This window comes from Palaemon carinicauda, chromosome 1, assembly GCF_036898095.1.
Source record: "Palaemon carinicauda isolate YSFRI2023 chromosome 1, ASM3689809v2, whole genome shotgun sequence".
In the NCBI taxonomy this organism is placed as follows: Eukaryota; Metazoa; Arthropoda; class Malacostraca; order Decapoda; family Palaemonidae; genus Palaemon; species Palaemon carinicauda.
This window is the reverse complement of record NC_090725.1, coordinates 11,814,288-11,832,866: the sequence shown is the minus strand read 5'-3', so window position 1 is coordinate 11,832,866 and position 18,579 is coordinate 11,814,288. Positions and strand designations below refer to the sequence as shown.

General features: G+C 35.1%; 2 protein-coding genes across 2 annotated transcripts in view; both read right to left on the bottom strand.

The window, feature by feature from the left end:
• Positions 1 to 18,579, bottom strand: part of LOC137646969 (apolipoprotein D-like) — a 227,335-nt gene that overhangs the window by 31,108 nt on the left and 177,648 nt on the right. The gene's annotated exons all lie outside the window — the stretch shown is intronic.
• LOC137641247 (uncharacterized) lies at positions 2,992 to 18,412 on the bottom strand. The gene is made up of 3 exons (XM_068374070.1): positions 17,994 to 18,412; positions 17,668 to 17,810; positions 2,992 to 3,119 (listed from the first exon to the last, which is right to left on the bottom strand). The coding sequence occupies exons 1-3, from the start codon at positions 18,410 to 18,412 to the stop codon at positions 2,992 to 2,994; spliced, it is 690 nt and encodes a 229-aa protein (XP_068230171.1).

Below are 18,579 nucleotides of genomic sequence, written 5' to 3'. Positions count from 1 at the left end.
CTTATAGCATCTTGCTTTTCCAACTAGAGTTGTAGCTTAGCAAGTAATAATAATAATAATAATAATAACAATAATAATAATAATAATAATAATAATAATATTGATCTAGTTATTCATCGTAGATTTAAAGATCCTAATCTAAGATTAAATCTATGAAAATATATAGATCACGAAGCTTCAAGAAAATGTAAAACCAAAAGATAGATCGATAAAATAGCAGTTTTAATGCCATATGACTACGTAAAAACATGATAATGACGGGGCACTAAGTTTTTACCAGCTCAAAGAGTCAGTTTCGACTCTTAAAGAGCTGGTACGAATAAATAAGGGAGTGGGGAAATGCTATATATATTAAATATGTCATAAAACAAATAAGAAAAAAATCTGTGATAAAGTCGAATTTAAATCTTAGCTATAAAACCTATGCTTCTTGAAAAGGTTTACATCTTCAAAACTGTAACTCAAAACCTGATAAAAATTCAGAAAAAACTCTTACCAAAACATGAATTAACTTCCTTTTAAAAACTTTACAGTCGCAAAAAAATGTGCTGTATAGTTAAAATAGTTTAAAACTTTTACATCTTAAAAACTGTAACTCAGAACCTGATAAAAAGTCAGAAAAAACTTCTTTCACCAAAACTTAAATTTATATCTTCTTTTTAAATCTTTACAGTTGCAATGAAAAATAAAATGCTGTATAATTAAAATAGTTAAAAACGTTTACATCTTAAAAACTGTAATTCAAAACCTGATAAAAGGTCACAAAAAAAAAATCTTACCAAAACATAAATTATCTTTCTTTTAAACACTTTACAGAGACAAAAAATGCTGCATAGTTAAAATAGTTAAAAACGTTTACATCTTAAAAACTGTAACTCTCAAAACCTGATTAAAAGTCAGAAAAAACTTCTCTTACAAAACATAAATTAATATCTTCCTTTTAAAACTTTACAGTCGCAATGAAAAAAAAAATATGCTGTATAATTAAAATAGTTAAAAACGTTTACATCTTAAAAACTGTAACTCAGAACCTTATAAAAGTAAAAGAAAAAAAAATCTTACCAAAACATAAATTATCTTTCTTTTAAACACTTTACAGAGACAAAAATGCTGCATAGTTAAAATAGTTTAAAACTTTTACATCTTAAAAACTGTAACTCTCAAAACCTAATTAAAAGTTAGAAAAAACTTCTCTTACAAAACTTGAATTAATATCTTCCTTTTAAAACTTTACAGTCGCAAAAAAATATGTTGTATAGTTAGAATAGTTAAAAACGTTTACATCTTAAAAACTGTAACTCGGAACCTTATAAAAGTAAAAGAAAAAAAAAATCTTACCGAAATTTAATATCTTTCTTTTAAAAACTTTAGTCTAAAAACAAGTGCTGTATAGCTTAGTTAAAAACGTTTACATCTTAAAAACTGTAACTCTCAAAACCTAATTAAAAGTCAGAAAAAACTTCTCTTACAAAACATAAATTAATATCTTCCTTTTAAAACTTTACAGTCGCAATGAAAAAAAAAATATGCTGTATAATTAAAATAGTTAAAAACGTTTACATCTTAAAAACTGTAACTCAGAACCTTATAAAAAAAAAATAAGTAAATTCTTACCAAAACAAATATCTTCCTTTTGAAAACCTTACAGTCGCTAAAAATATGGTGTATAGTTTAGCGTTACTTTCAGTGCACGTAGGAACTGCTTCGTGAGGAGTGCACATTAAAATCCACGAGTCATTTTCCTACGACCATTACATAACCTTGTTAAAATGAGTTAATTTTATCCTTCTGACCTGCTGATTCTCATGGAGAAACTATTGGCTTTAGTTATTTTAATTTACCGAAGTTGTGGAATGATCTTCCTAATCGGGTAGTTGAGTCAGTAGAACTTCAAAAGTTCATGCTTGCAGCAAATGTTTTCATGTTGAACAGGCTGACATAAGTCTTTTTCTAGTTCATATATGACACTTTTGTTTTAACGTTGTTACTGTTTTTAGAATGATTTATTGTTAATTCGTCCACATCATTTATTTATTTCCTTATTTCCTTTTCTCACTGGGCTATTTTTCCCTGTTGGAGCCCTTGGGCTGATAGCATCTTGTTTTTCCAACTAGGGTTGTAGCTTGGCTAATAATAGTAATAATAATAATAATAATAATAATAATCAGATTCATGATTTAAGATCGTTGGCCATTCTTCTGAAAACGTTCTAAACATTGTAGAGACTAGAGTGCATGTGGTGATTTTAACATTCAGGAAGCGTTATAAACCTAGTACAGTAGAGGATCACCAGCGAGTTGTTACCATGAAATGCTTCATGATAGTTATAGGATCTTTAATTGGTAGTTTAATGCGGACCCGAGACTATGCAATAGGCTCCCACGAGACATCCGAATAATTGAAGATATTAAGGCTTTCAAGAGAAAACTGAAGGCCTTATTCTGCGAGTATTTTGACATAAATTATCAAACAGTAAACGAACAATACACATTGTGAGATGTTAAATGCTCCCGAATGAACATCATAAAACGACCGTGGAGGCCCTGTAGAGAGTAGGGTTCCCCAAGGTGGGGTTCCCCTGCTTTACAGGACCCGATAAGCAGCCCTTAACGTAAAGTAAGAAATATCTTGTTTTGGTAAATTTATTGCTGATTTAGCAGCAGCATATGCATTTTCATTACCAACAACTCCACCATGGGCAGGAATCCAACATATTATTATTATTATTATTATTATTATTATTATTATTAGATAAGCTACAACCCTAGTTGGAAAAGAAAGATGCTATAAGCCCAAGGGCTCCAACAGTGAAAAATATTCTAGTGAGGAAAGGAAATAAGGAAATAAACAAATGATGAGAACAAATTAACAATGAATCATTTTATAAACTGTAACAACATCAAAAAAGATATGTCATATATGAACTATAAAAAGACTTATGTCCGCCTGTTCAACATGAAAAACATTTGCTGCAAGCTTGAACTTCCACAACTAGGTTACAGCTGGAATAAAACTTCTAGAATACGGTGTAGTATTGAGCCTCATGATAGAGAACGCCTGGCTATTAGAATTAACTGCCTGCCTAGTATTACGAGCGGGAAGGAACTGCCCAGGAAGATCTGAATGTAAAGGATGGTCAGAATTATGAAAAATCTTATGCAACATGCACAATGAACAAATTAAACGACGGTGCAGGTGTGAGGTCTACTACCTTGCAAGTAATAGAAGGCTTAAACTGCTGCTATTAAACTGCTCCTTTTAGGGTACTTGGGAAATTATTCTGATTTAGGACTATACTACCTGCATCACATCTTGGTTTGGCATAATATTTCGATTGAGAGAGAGAGAGAGAGAAAGAGAGAGAGAGAGAGAGAGAGAGAGAGAGAGAGAGAGAGAGAGAGAGAGAGAGAGAGAGAGAGAGAGGAAAAGGCTATTTTATTTCAGCAATTTGTTTGCCATATGATAGAACAGAATGTACAGTATATATACAATATATACCATCACACGTAATAAGAAAACAGATAAAAATGTTATAATATATAATTGGAATAGGATAAAACACATTTATTATCTGTCTAACAATTAGCCTATTCAAAACAAATTATTACATATTCATTACTTTCATTTGATTAAACTTAATGCTAATCTTATTGGCTATGACATTTAATACATTATTCTATACGAATTTAGGAAAAATATCAATGGGCATAATGTTTCGATTGAGAGAGAGAGAGAGAGAGAGAGAGAGAGAGAGAGAGAGAGAGAGAGAGAGAGAGAGAGAGAGAGAGAGAGCTTACTGTTACGATTATAGTAATAACAACAATAAAAAAAATCCACGCCTGAATATCATGAAAATTTTCCTCCACAAATCCAATCTGCGAAACTCGTCTGACCAGTTATAATACCCGTGTCTATCTTTCCTCCAAAAGGACCTTAAAGAATGGTTGAGGATAAAACGACGAAAATCTGTCTTCCAGTCCCATCCCCCCCCCCCCAAACCCCCGTGATCCGGGTACCGACGAGGCAGGATTGCCAGTTTGTCCTTTTTGCAAGCCAAAAAAACCTATAATTTGGACTTGTAAAAAATAGGTTGGCCTTAAGTAATATGAAAAAAGGTGGGCCTTTAATTATATATTTGGTCATTTTCTACTAATGGGTTGGGCTTTTAGGGCTTCTGTTGATTAGAAGTTGGCCTTTTTCTCATTTAGAAAACCTGGCAACCAGTGGATAGCAACCGCTAGACTAAACTGGAAGAGGAAGCGGCCTTGGCTGTGTGAACGAAATCCAACGAAATCTAAAGTTTAGTTCATCTTTCGTGAGAGTCTGGAACGAAAGTAAAAGTTTAGACATTGTTTGTAGACTACAGGTTGACTTATGTTTTTTTTGGATTTTTATATTTTTTCTGCTACTGATCTAGATGCCCTTCTACCTCTCCAGTATTGGACAATGCTCTCACAATCCTTCTCGCTCCTCATTTTTAATGATGTCCAGACATATCTATCTCGAAAAGAGTCAGCTTTTGCCCCAGCCTAATTTCCTTGGTCAACCCAATGAGGACCTGATTGAATACTAGAAGAAATTCCGGTCTTTCCCTCTGCAGAGCCAGCCTTCTAGGTTATTCCCCCAGAACCACCTGAAGGTTAGTATCCGAAAGAATAGATCTAGATGTCTGACCATTTGTTCACACCTGACGAAGCCCGTGTACGACCCCACCAGGGAACATAGCATACTAGAAAAAGCGGAGATTTTTCCCTCTGCAGAACAAGTCCTCATAGGCATTCAAAATCTTTCAAGCCGGGTAGTAGAGCCAAGCATCCCTTAAGCACTTACTAGATATTTTCTCCTAAAAAAAAGGTCCTTTCTCTCTCCATCCGTCATAGTCCATCAACTTGACCCTTCCGACTCAGTCCATCCATTACCCGATGATGTAGAGCTTGTACCATCTGCATCGAAGGATATTTTCTTCTAAGAAAAACATTTTTCTTATCCTTTCATAGTCTATGAACTTAATCCTTCCAACTGAGTCAATCCTTTACCGTAAGATGTAGGACTTGTGCCACCTACATCAAAGGATATTTCCTCCTAAAAAGGAATTTTTTTCTTATCCTTTCTTTTCCATGAACTCAATCCTTCCAACTGAGTCAATCCTTTACCGTATGATGTAGGGCTTGTACCACCTACATCAAAGGATATTTCTTCCTAAAATAAATAAATTTTTCTTATCCTTTCTTTTTCCATGAACTTAATTCTTCCAACTGAGTCAATCCTTTACCCCATGATGTAGGACTTGTACCACCTACATCAAAGGATATTTCCTCCTAAATAAATTACATTTTTCTTATCCTTTCCTTTTCCATGAACTTAATCCTTCCAATTGAGTCAATCCTTTACCCCATGATGTAGGACTTGCACCACCTACATCAAAGGATATTTCCTCCTAAAAAAATAAATTTTTCTTATCCTTTCTTATTCCGTGAACTTAATCCTTCCAACTGAGTCAATCCTTTACCCCATGATGTAGGACTTGTACCACCTACATCAAAGGATATTTCCTCCTCAAAAAATTACATTTTTCTTATCCTTTCTTATTCCGTGAACTTAATCCTTCTAACTGAGTCAATCCTATACCCCATGATGTAGGACTTGTACCACCTATATCAAAGGATATTTCCTCCTCAAAAATTTACATTTTTCTTATCCTTTCTTATTCCGTGAACTTAATCCTTCCAACTGAGTCAATCCTATACCCGATGATGTAGGACTTGTACCACCTACATCAAAGGATATTTCCTCGTCAAAAAATTACTTTTTTCTTATCCTTTCTTATTCCGTGAACTTAATCCTTCCAACTGAGTCAATCCTATACCCGATGATGTAGGACTTGTACCACCTACATCAAATGATATTTCCTCCTCAAAAAATTAAATTTTTCCTATCCTTTCTTATTCCGTGAACTTAATCCTTCCAACTGAGTCAATCCTTTACCCGATGATGTAGGACTTGTACCACCTACATCAAAAGATATTTCCTCCTCAAAAAATTACATTTTTCTTATCCTTTCTCATTCCGTTAACTTAATCCTTCTAACTGAGTCAATCCTATACCCGATGATGTAGGACTTGTACCACCTACATCAAAGGATATTTCCTCCTCAAAAATTTGTATTTTTGTTATCCTTTCTTATTCCGTGAACTTAATCCTTCCAACTGAGTCAACCCTTTACCCCATGATGTAGGACTTGTACCACCTACATCAAAGGATATTTTCTCCTAAAAAAATTACCCTTTTCTTATCCTTTCTTATTCCGTGAACTTAATCCTTCCAACTGAGTCAATCCTATACCCGATGATGTAGGACTTGTACCACCTACATCAAAGGATATTTCCTCCTCAAAAAATTACATTTTTCTTATCCTTTCTTATTCCGTGAACTTAATCCTTCCAACTGAGTCAATCCTTTACCCGATGATCTAGGACTTGTACCACCTACATCAAAGGATATTTCCTCCTCAAAAAATTACATTTTTCTTATCCTTTCTTATTCCGTGAACTTAATCCTTCCAACTGAGTCAATCCTATACCCGATGATGTAGGACTTGTACCACCTACATCAAAGGATATTTCCTCCTCAAAAAATTACATTTTTCTTATCCTTTCTTATTCCGTGAACTTAATCCTTCCAACTGAGTCAATCCTATACCCGATGATGTAGGACTTGTACCACCTACATCAAAGGATATTTCCTCCTCAAAAAATGACATTTTTCTTATCCTTTCTTATTCCGTGAACTTAATCCTTCTAACTGAGTCAATCCTATACCCGATGATGTAGGACTTGTACCACCTACATCAAAGGATATTTTTTCCTAAAAAAATTACATTTTTCTTATCCTTTCTTATTCCGTGAACTTAATCCTTCCAACTGAGTCAATCCTATACCCGATGATATAGGACTTGTACCACCTACATCAAAGGATATTTCCTCCTCAAAAAATTACATTTTTCGTATCCTTTCTTATTCCGTGAACTTAATCCTTCCAACTGAGTCAATCCTATACCCGGTGATGTAGGACTTGTACTACCTACATCAAAGGATATTTCCTCCTCAAAAATTAAATTCTACTTATCCTTTCTTATTCCGTGAACTTAATCCTTCCAACTGAGTCAATCCTATACCCGGTGATGTAGGACTTGTACCACCTACATCAAAGGATATTTCCTCCTCAAAAAATTACATTTTTCTTATCCTTTCTTATTCCGTGAACTTAATCCTTCCAACTGAGTCAATCCTATACCCAATGATGTAGGACTTGTACCACCTACATCAAAGGATATTTCCTCTTAGAAAAATTACATTTTTCTTATCCTTTCTTATTCCGTGAACTTAATCCTTCCAACTGAGTCAATCCTTTACCCGATGATGTAGGACTTGTACCACCGACATCAAAGGATATTTCCTCTTAGAAAAATTACATTTTTCTTATCCTTTCTTATTCCGTGAACTTAATCCTTCCAACTGAGTCAATCCTTTACCCGATGATGTAGGACTTGTACCACCTACATCAAAGGATATTTCCTCTTTAAAAAATTACATTTTTCTTATCCTTTATTTTCCGTGAACTTAATCCTTCCAACTGAGTCAATCCTATACCCGATGATGTAGGACTTGTACCACCTACATCAAATGATATTTCCTCCTCAAAAAATTAAATTTTTCTTATCCTTTCTTATTCCGTGAACTTAATCCTTCCAACTGAGTCAATCCTTTAACCCATGATGTAGGACTTGTACCACCTACATCAAAGGATATTTCCTCCTCAAAAAATTACATTTTTCTTATCCTTTCTTATTCTGTGAACTTAATCCTTCCAACTGAGTCAATGCTATACCCGATTATGTAGGACTTGTACCACCTACATCAAAGGATATTTCCTCCTCAAAAAATTACATTTTTCTTATCCTTTCTTATTCTGTGAACTTAATCCTTCCAACTGAGTCAATCCTATACCCGATGATGTAGGACTTGTACCACCTACATCAAAGGATATTTCCTCCTCAAAAAATTACATTTTTCTTATCCTTTCTTATTCCGTGAACTTAATCCTTCCAACTTAGTCAATCCTATACCCGATGATGTAGGACTTGTACCACCTACATCAAGGGATATTTCCTCTTAGAAAAATTACATTTTTATTATCCTTTCTTATTCCGTGAACTTATTCCTTCCAACTGAGTCAATCCTTTACCCGATGATGTAGGACTTGTACCACCTACATCAAAGGATATTTCCTCCTCAAAAAATTACATTTTTCTTATCCTTTCTTATTCCGTGAACTTAATCCTTCCAACTGAGTCAATCCTTTACCGTATGATGTAGGACTTGTACCACCTACATCAAAGGATATTTCCTCCTCAAAAAATTAAATTTTTCTTATCCTTTCTTATTCCGTGAACTTAATCCTTCCAACTTAGTCAATCCTATACCCGATGATGTAGGACTTGTACCACCTACATCAAAGGATATTTCCTCTTAGAAAAATTACATTTTTATTATCCTTTCTTATTCCGTGAACTTATTTCTTCCAACTGAGTCAATCCTTTACCCGATGATGTAGGACTTGTACCACCTACATCAAAGGATATTTCCTCCTCAAAAAATTACATTTTTCTTATCCTTTCTTATTCCATGAACTTAATCCTTCCAACTGAGTCAATCCTATACCCGATGATGTAGGAATTGTACCACCTACATCAAAGGATATTTCCTCCTCAAAAAATTACATTTTTCTTATCCTTTCTTATTCCGTGAACTTAATCCTTCCAACTGAGTCAATCCTATATCCGATGATGTAGGACTTGTACCACCTACATCAAAGGATATTTCCTTCACAAAAATTTACATTTTTCTTATCCTTTCTTATTCCGTGAACTTAATCCTTCCAACTGAGTCAATCCTATACCCGATGATGTAGGATTTGTACCACCTACATCAAAGGATATTTCCTCCTCAAAAAATTACATTTTTCTTATCCTTTCTTATTCCGTGAACTTAATCCTTCCAACTGAGTCAATCCTATACCCGATGATGTAGGACTTGTACCACCTACATCAGAGGATATTTCCTCCTCAAAAATTTACATTTTTCTTATCCTTTCTTATTCCGTGAATTTGATCCTTCCAACTGAGTCAATCCTATACCCGATGATGTAGGACTTGTACCACCTACATCAGAGGATATTTCCTCCTCAAAAAATTACATTTTTCTTATCCTTTCTTATTCCGTGAATTTAATCCTTCCAACTGAGTCAATCCTATACCCGATGATGTAGGACTTGTACCACCTACATCAGAGGATATTTCCTCTTCAAAAATTTACATTTTTCTTATCCTTTCTTATTCCGTGAATTTAATCCTTCCAACTGAGTCAATCCTATACCCGATGATGTAGGACTTGTACCACCTACATCAGAGGATATTTCCTCCTCAAAAATTTACATTTTTCTTATCCTTTCTTATTCCGTGAATTTAATCCTTCCAACTGAGTCAATCCTATACCCGATGATGTAGGACTTGTACCCCCTACATCAAAGGATATTTTCTCCTCAAAAATTTACATTTTTCTTATCCTTTCTTATTCCGTGAACTTAATCCTTCCAACTGAGTCAATCCTATACCCGATGATGTAGGATTTGTACCACCTACATCAAAGGATATTTCCTCCTAAAAAAATTACATTTTTTCTTATCCTTTCTTATTCCGTGAACTTAATACTTCCAACTGAGTCAATCCTTTACCCGATGATGTAGGACTTGTACCACCTACATCAAAGGATATTTCCTCCTAAAAAAATTACATTTTTCTTATCCTTTCTTATTCCGTGAACTTAATCCTTCCAACTGAGTCAATCCTATACCCGATGATGTAGGATTTGTACCACCTACATCAAAGGATATTTCCTCCTAAAAAAATTACATTTTTTCTTATCCTTTCTTATTCCGTGAACTTAATACTTCCAACTGAGTCAATCCTTTACCCGATGATGTAGGACTTGTACCACCTACATCAAAGGATATTCCTCCTCAAAAAATTACATTTTTCTTATCCTTTCTTATTCCGTGAACTTAATCCTTCCAACTGAGTCAATCCCATACCCGATGATGTAGGACTTGTACCACCTACATCAAAGGATATTTCCTTCACAAAAATTTACATTTTTCTTATCCTTTCTTATTCCGTGAACTTAATCCTTCCAACTGAGTCAATCCTATACCCGATGATGTAGGATTTGTACCACCTACATCAAAGGATATTTCCTCCTCAAAAAATTACATTTTTCTTATCCTTTCTTATTCCGTGAACTTAATCCTTCCAACTGAGTCAATCCTATACCCGATGATGTAGGACTTGTACCACCTACATCAGAGGATATTTCCTCCTCAAAAATTTACATTTTTCTTATCCTTTCTTATTCCGTGAATTTAATCCTTCCAACTGAGTCAATCCTATACCCGATGATGTAGGACTTGTACCACCTACATCAGAGGATATTTCCTCCTCAAAAATTTACATTTTTCTTATCCTTTCTTATTCCGTGAATTTAATCCTTCCAACTGAGTCAATCCTATACTGTATGATGTAGGACTTGTACCACCTACATCAAAGGATATTTTCTCCTCAAAAATTTACATTTTTCTTATCCTTTCTTATTCCGTGAACTTAATCCTTCCAACTGAGTCAATCCTATACCCGATGATGTAGGACTTGTACCACATATATCAAAGGATACTTCCTCTTCAAAAATTTGTATTTTTGTTATCCTTTCTTATTCCGTGAACTTAATCCTTCCAACTGAGTCAATCCTATACCCGATGATGTAGGACTTGTACCACCTACATCAAAGGATATTTCCTCCTCAAAAAATTACATTTTTCTTATCCTTTCTTATTCCGTGAACTTAATCCTTCCAACTGAGTCAATCCTATACCCGATGGTGTAGGACTTGTACCACTTACATCAAAGGATATTTCCTCCTCAAAAAATTACATTTTTCTTATCCTTTCTTATTCCGTGAACTTAATCCTTCCAACTGAGTCAATCCTATACCCCATGATGTAGGACTTGTACCACCTATATCAAAGGATATTTCCTCCTCAAAAAATTACATTTTTCTTATCCTTTCTTATTCCGTGAACTTAATCCTTCCAACTGAGTCAATCCTATACCCGATGATGTAGGACTTGTACCACCTACATCAAAGGATATTTCATCCTAAAAAAATTCCATTTTTCTTATCCTTTCTTATTCCGTGAACTTAATCCTTCCAACTGAGTCAATCCTTTACCCCATGATGTAGGACTTGTACCACCTACATCAAAGGATATTTCCTCCTCAAAAAAATTCCATTTTTCTTATCCTTTCTTATTCCGTGAACTTAATCCTTCCAACTGAGTCAATCCTTTACCCCATGATGTAGGACTTGTACCACCTACATCAAAGGATATTTCCTCCTCAAAAAAATTCCATTTTTCTCATCCTTTCTTATTCCGTGAACTTAATCCTTCCAACTGAGTCAATCCTTTACCCCATGATGTAGGACTTGTACCACCTACATCAAAGGATATTTCCTCCTCAAAAAAATTAAATTTTTCTTATCCTTTCTTATTCCGTGAACTTAATCCTTCCAACTGAGTCAATCCTATACCCGATGGTGTAGGACTTGTACCACTTACATCAAAGGATATTTCCTCCTCAAAAAATTAAATTTTTCTTATCCTTTCTTATTCCGTGAACTTAATCCTTCCAACTGAGTCAATCCTTTACCCAATCATGTAGGACTTGTACCACCTACATCAAAGGATATTTCCTCCTCAAAAAATTACATTTTTCTTATCCTTTCTTATTCCGTGAACTTAAACCTTCCAACTGAGTCAATCCTTTAGCCAATGATGTAGGACTTGTACCACCTACATCAAAGGATATTTCCTCTTAAAAAAATTACATTTTTCTTATCCTTTCTTATTCCGTGAACTTAATCCTTCCAACTGAGTCAATCCTATACCCGATGATGTAGGACTTGTACCACCTACATCAAAGGATATTTCCTCCTCAAAAAATTACATTTTTCTTATCCTTTCTTATTCCGTGAACTTAAACCTTCCAACTGAGTCAATCCTATACCCGATGATGTAGGACTTGTACCACCTACATCAAAGGATATTTCCTCCTCAAAAAATTACATTTTTCTTATCCTTTCTTATTTCGTGAACTTAATCCTTCCAACTGAGTCAATCCTATACCCAATGATGCAGGACTTGTACCACCTACATCAAAGGATATTTCCTCCTCAAAAAATTAAATTTTTCTTATCCTTTCTTATTTCGTGAACTTAATCCTTCCAACTGAGTCAATCCTTTACCCGATGATGCAGGACTTTTACTACCTACATTAAAGGATATTTCCTCCTCAAAAAATTACATTTTTCTTATCCTTTCTTATTCCGTGAACTTAATCCTTCCAACTGAGTCAATCCTTTACCCGATGATGCAGGACTTTTACCACCTACATTAAAGGATATTTCCTCCTCAAAAAATTACATTTTTCTTATCCTTTCTTATTCCGTGAACTTAATCCTTCCAACTGAGTCAATCCTATACCCAATGATGCAGGACTTGTACCACCTACATCAAAGGATATTTCCTCCTCAAAAAATTACATTTTTCTTATCCTTTCTTATTCCGTGAACTTAATCCTTCCAACTGAGTCAATCCTATACCCAATGATGCTTGACTTTTACCACCTACATTAAAGGATATTTCCTCCTCAAAAAATTACATTTTTCTTATCCTTTCTTATTCCGTGAACTTAATCCTTCCAACTGAGTCAATCCTTTACCCGATGATGTAGGACTTGTACCAACTACATCAAAGGATATTTCCTCCTCAAAAAATTAATTTTTCTTATTCTTTCTTATTCCGTGAACTTAATCCTTCCAACTGAGTCAATCCTATACCCAATGATGCAGGACTTTTACCACCTACATTAAAGGATATTTCCTCCTGAAAAAATTACATTTTTCTTATCCTTTCTTATTCCGTGAACTTAATCCTTCCAACTGAGTCAATCCTATACCCAATGATGCAGGACTTGTACCACCTACATCAAAGGATATTTCCTCCTGAAAAAATTACATTTTTCTTATCCTTTCTTATTCCGTGAACTTAATCCTTCCAACTGAGTCAATCCTATACCCGATGATGTAGGACTTGTACCACCTACATCAAAGGATATTTCCTCCTCAAAAAATTACATTTTTCTTATCCTTTCTTATTCCGTGAACTTAATCCTTCCAACTGAGTCAATCCTATACCCGATGATGTAGGACTTGTACCACCTACATCAAAGGATATTTCCTCCTCAAAAAATTACATTTTTCTTATCCTTTCTTATTCCGTGAACTTAATCCTTCCAACTGAGTCAATCCTATACCCAATGATGTAGGACTTGTACCACCTACATCAAAGGATATTTCCTCCTCAAAAAATTACATTTTTCTTATCCTTTCTTATTCCGTGAACTTAATCCTTCCAACTGAGTCAATCCTATACCCAATGATGCAGGACTTGTACCACCTACATCAGAGGATATTTCCTCCTCAAAAAATTACATTTTTCTTATCCTTTCTTATTCCGTGAACTTAATCCTTCCAACTGAGTCAATCCTATACCCGATGATGTAGGACTTGTACCACCTACATCAAAGGATATTTCCTCCTCAAAAAATTACATTTTTCTTATCCTTTCTTATTCCGTGAACTTAATCCTTCCAACTGAGTCAATCCTATACCCGATGATGTAGGACTTGTACCACCTACATCAGAGGATATTTCCTCCTCAAAAAATTACATTTTTCTTATCCTTTCTTATTCCGTGAACTTAATCCTTCCAACTGAGTCAATCCTATACCCGATGATGTAGGACTTGTATCACCTACATCAAAGGATATTTCCTCCTCAAAAATTAAATTCTTCTTATCCTTTCTTATTCCGTGAACTTAATCCTTCCAACTGAGTCAATCCTATACCCGCTGATGTAGGACTTGTACCACCTACATCAAAGGATATTTCCTCCTCAAAAAATTACATTTTTCTTATCCTTTCTTATTCCGTGAACTTAATCCTTCCAACTGAGTCAATCCTATACCCGATGATGTAGGACTTGTATCACCTACATCAAAGGATATTTCCTCCTCAAAAATTAAATTCTTTTTATCCTTTCTTATTCCGTGAACTTAATCCTTCCAACTGAGTCAATCCTATACCCGATGATGTAGGACTTGTACCACCTATATCAAAGGATATTTCCTCCTCAAAAAATTACATTTTTCTTATCCTTTCTTATTCCGTGAACTTAATCCTTCCAACTGAGTCAATCCTATACCCGATGATGTAGGACTTGTACCACCTACATCAAAGGATATTTCCTCCTCAAAAACTTACATTTTTCTTATCCTTTCTTATTCCGTGAACTTAATCCTTCCAACTGAGTCAATCCTATACCCGATGATGTAGGACTTGTACCACCTACATCAAAGGATATTTCCTCCTCAAAAACTTACATTTTTCTTATCCTTTCTTATTCCGTGAACTTAATCCTTCCAACTGAGTCAATCCTATACCCGATGATGTAGGACTTGTACCACCTACATCAAAGGATATTTCCTCCTGAAAAAAAATAAATTTTTCTTATCCTTTCTTATTCAATGAACTTAATCCTTCCAACTGAGTCAATCCTATATCCGATGATGTAGGACTTGTACCACCTACATCAAAGGATATTTCCTCCTCAAAAATTTACATTTTTCTTATCCTTTCTTATTCCGTGAACTTAATCCTTCCAACTGAGTCAATCCTATACCCGATGATGTAGGACTTGTACCACCTATATCAAAGGATATTTCCTCCTCAAAAAATTACATTTTTCTTATCCTTTCTTATTCCGTGAACTTAATCCTTCCAACTGAGTCAATCCTATACCCGATGATGTAGGACTTGTACCACCTACATCAAAGGATATTTCCTCCTCAAAAACTTACATTTTTCTTATCCTTTCTTATTCCGTGAACTTAATCCTTCCAACTGAGTCAATCCTATACCCGATGATGTAGGACTTGTACCACCTACATCAAAGGATATTTCCTCCTCAAAAACTTACATTTTTCTTATCCTTTCTTATTCCGTGAACTTAATCCTTCCAACTGAGTCAATCCTATACCCGATGATGTAGGACTTGTACCACCTACATCAAAGGATATTTCCTCCTGAAAAAAAATAAATTTTTCTTATCCTTTCTTATTCAATGAACTTAATCCTTCCAACTGAGTCAATCCTATATCCGATGATGTAGGACTTGTACCACCTACATCAAAGGATATTTCCTCCTCAAAAACTTACATTTTTCTTATCCTTTCTTATTCCGTGAACTTAATCCTTCCAACTGAGTCAATCCTATACCCGATGATGTAGGACTTGTACCACCTACATCAAAGGATATTTCCTCCTGAAAAAAAATAAATTTTTCTTATCCTTTCTTATTCAATGAACTTAATCCTTCCAACTGAGTCAATCCTATATCCGATGATGTAGGACTTGTACCACCTATATCAAAGGATATTTCCTCCTCAAAAAATTACATTTTTCTTATCCTTTCTTATTCCGTGAACTTAATCCTTCCAACTGAGTCAATCCTATACCCGATGATGTAGGACTTGTACCACCTACATCAAAGGATATTTCCTCCTCAAAAAATTACATTTTTCTTATCCTTTCTTATTCCGTGAACTTAATCCTTCCAACTGAGTCAATACTATATCCAATGATGTAGGACTTGTACCATCTACATCAAAGGATATTTCCTCCTCAAAAATTTACATTTTTCTTATCCTTTCTTATTCCGTGAACTTAATCCTTCCAACTGAGTCAATCCTATATCCGATGATGTAGGACTTGTACCACCTACATCAAAGGATATTTCCTTCTCAAAAAATTAAATTTTTCTTATCCTTTCTTATTCCGTGAACTTAATCCTTCCAACTGAGTCAATCCTTTACCCAATGATGTAGGACTTGTACCACCTACATCAAAGGATATTTCCTCCTCAAAAAATTAAATTTTTTTCATCCTTTCTTATTCCGTGAACTTAATCCTTACAACTGAGTCAATCCCTTACCCGATGATGTAGGACTTGTACCACCTACATCAAAGGATATTTCCTCCTCAAAAAATTAAATTTTTTTCATCCTTTCTTATTCCGTGAACTTAATCCTTCCAACTGAGTCAATCCTTTACCCGATGATGTAGGACCTGTACCACCTACATCAAAGGATATTTCTTCTTAGAAAAATTACATTTTTCTTATCCTTTCTTATTCCGTGAACTTAATCCTTCCAACTGAGTCAATCCTTTACCCAATGATGTAGGACTTGTACCACCTACATCAAAGGATATTTCCTCCTAAAAAAATATTTTTCTTATCCTTTCTTATTCCGTGAACTTAATCCTTCCAACTGAGTCAATCCTTTTTTTTTGGATATTTTTTTGCTCGTAGTTTTTTCTTTTTATTCGCTGCTGGTGTTTCAGCCACTTTTCCTCCATCTTCCCTCCTCTTGCTGCTGCTGCCTATTTTTTTTTTTTGCTGCTTTTTTTCTATGTCGTAGTTTTTATCATTTTCATGGGGTTTGTAGTTGTTATATTTTTTTGGATTTCATAATTTATATATATTTTTTCCAATATTTTGCTGCTGCCGCTTCTGCAGCAGCTGATTTTCCTCTTCCTGCTTCTCCTTCTCTGTTTTTTATTATATTTTAATATTTTCTTAAGATTTCAGGGATCTTGTAAAGTTGGGTAACCCAACAATCAAACTTGTAAAGTTGGATAACCTTATAATCGAACTTGTAAAGTTGAGTAACATAAATAAAATAAATGATGGAAACAAAAACATAAAGTAAAATGTCAAATATTTATTTATAAATACATAAATGCAAGTTATAAATGCGAGTAAAAAGTACAATGTCAAACATTTATTTATAAATACATAAATGCAAGTTACAAATGAATAAAATAAAATATGGGAAATCTATTCATATAAAAACAAAAACGATAAAATCATAACTAATTTAATTTGTATTGATTAGCGATAGCACCACAAAAAGCAAAAAAAGTATTAGGGGATTTTGCAGCTTTTTATATTTTTGGGAATTTCATGTCTTTTGCTGTTCACCTTCACCTTCTCCTCAAAGGATGAAGCTTTTTCCCCAGCCTGATTTCTTTGGTCCCCCTACAAAGACCTGACCGCATACTAGAAGAACCTTTATCTCCTCCCCTCTGCAGAGCCAGTGTTCTAGATTATTCCCCCAGAACCACCCGAAGGTTAGTATCCGAAAGAATAGATCTAGATATCTGACCATTTGTTCACCTGACGAAGCCCCTGTACGACCCCACCAGGGAACATAGCATACTAGAAAAAAAGACAAGGTTTTTCCCTCTGCAGAACAAGTCCTCATGGGCATTCCACGTCCATCAAGCCGGGTAGTGGAGCCAAGCATCCCTTGAGCACTTGCTGGATATTTTCTCCTAAAAAAGACAGTCCTTTTCTCTCCTGTCTTAGTCCACCAACTTGATCCCTCCAGTTTAGTCCATCCATTACCGGATGATGTAGAGCTTGTACCATCTGCATCAAAGGATATTTCCTCCTCGAAGAAAAAAGTTACGTTATCTTTCTCTTTTCCAAAGTCTATCAACTTCATCCCTCCAGTGGGTCTTTCGTAAGAAAAATTATGTACTTACAAATGTAAACTAAAACTATCACTTTCCTCAAAACCCAATTGAAACTTATCCTAAGAATATACTCCACACTATTGTTTTAAATTTTTTTTTCTATTTTTTTTTTTTATCATTCAGGAAGGACTTTTCATTTACATATTCCTGAAAAATGATTCAAACCTATCAAACCAATCCCCAAACGATCTTCCCTGATTCCGCTGGCGAGATTGTCCCCCTCTTGGTTCGAAATTGAAGTTCTGCTGACGCTGGCCTCCTCTTGGCTCGAAATGGAAGTTCTGCTGACGCTGGCCTCCTCTTGGTTCGAAATTGAAGTTCTGCTGACGCTGGCCTCCTCTTGGTTCGAAATGGAAGTTCTGCTGACGTTGGTCCCACTGTCCTGGCTGTTGTCTTGGGCGCTGTCGTAGAAGCTCAGCATCGTATTTCCTTCTGCTTTGATCATCCGTCAGAACAATTTTAGCATTAACAACCTTTTTGAACTTCTCCTCGAATGCGTCCTGTATAAAGGAGGGCTTGTCTCGGTGTCTGTCCGGATGTAACTTCATGGACAAGCCTTTGAAGGCTTTTAAAACGTATGCCATGGTGGCCGTCTGACCCACACCCAAAACCTAATAATGGCTTTGGCTCTCCCATTTCTTTTTTAGTGCCTTCGTATCCTCTATGAGTTTCAAACATTCCCTGGATCCCTCCACCTTCCTCGAAGCTTCGAAATCATTCATGGCAGCGTCGAAAAGGCCAAGTTTGAGAA

Bases quoted from the DNA above. Each gene is read 5' to 3' on its own strand.
- LOC137641247 (XM_068374070.1), bottom strand. From the start codon at position 18,412: ATGGCATACGTTTTAAAAGCCTTCAAAGGCTTGTCCATGAAGTTACAT. The intron at 17,811-17,993 runs GTTTGAATCATT...TTCTTACGAAAG, and splicing joins TTTGGGGATTGGTTTGATAG to ACCCACTGGAGGGATGAAGT. The intron at 3,120-17,667 runs GTTGGTGGACTA...CTTTACATTCAG, and splicing joins GACTAAACTGGAGGGATCAA to ATCTTCCTGGGCAGTTCCTT.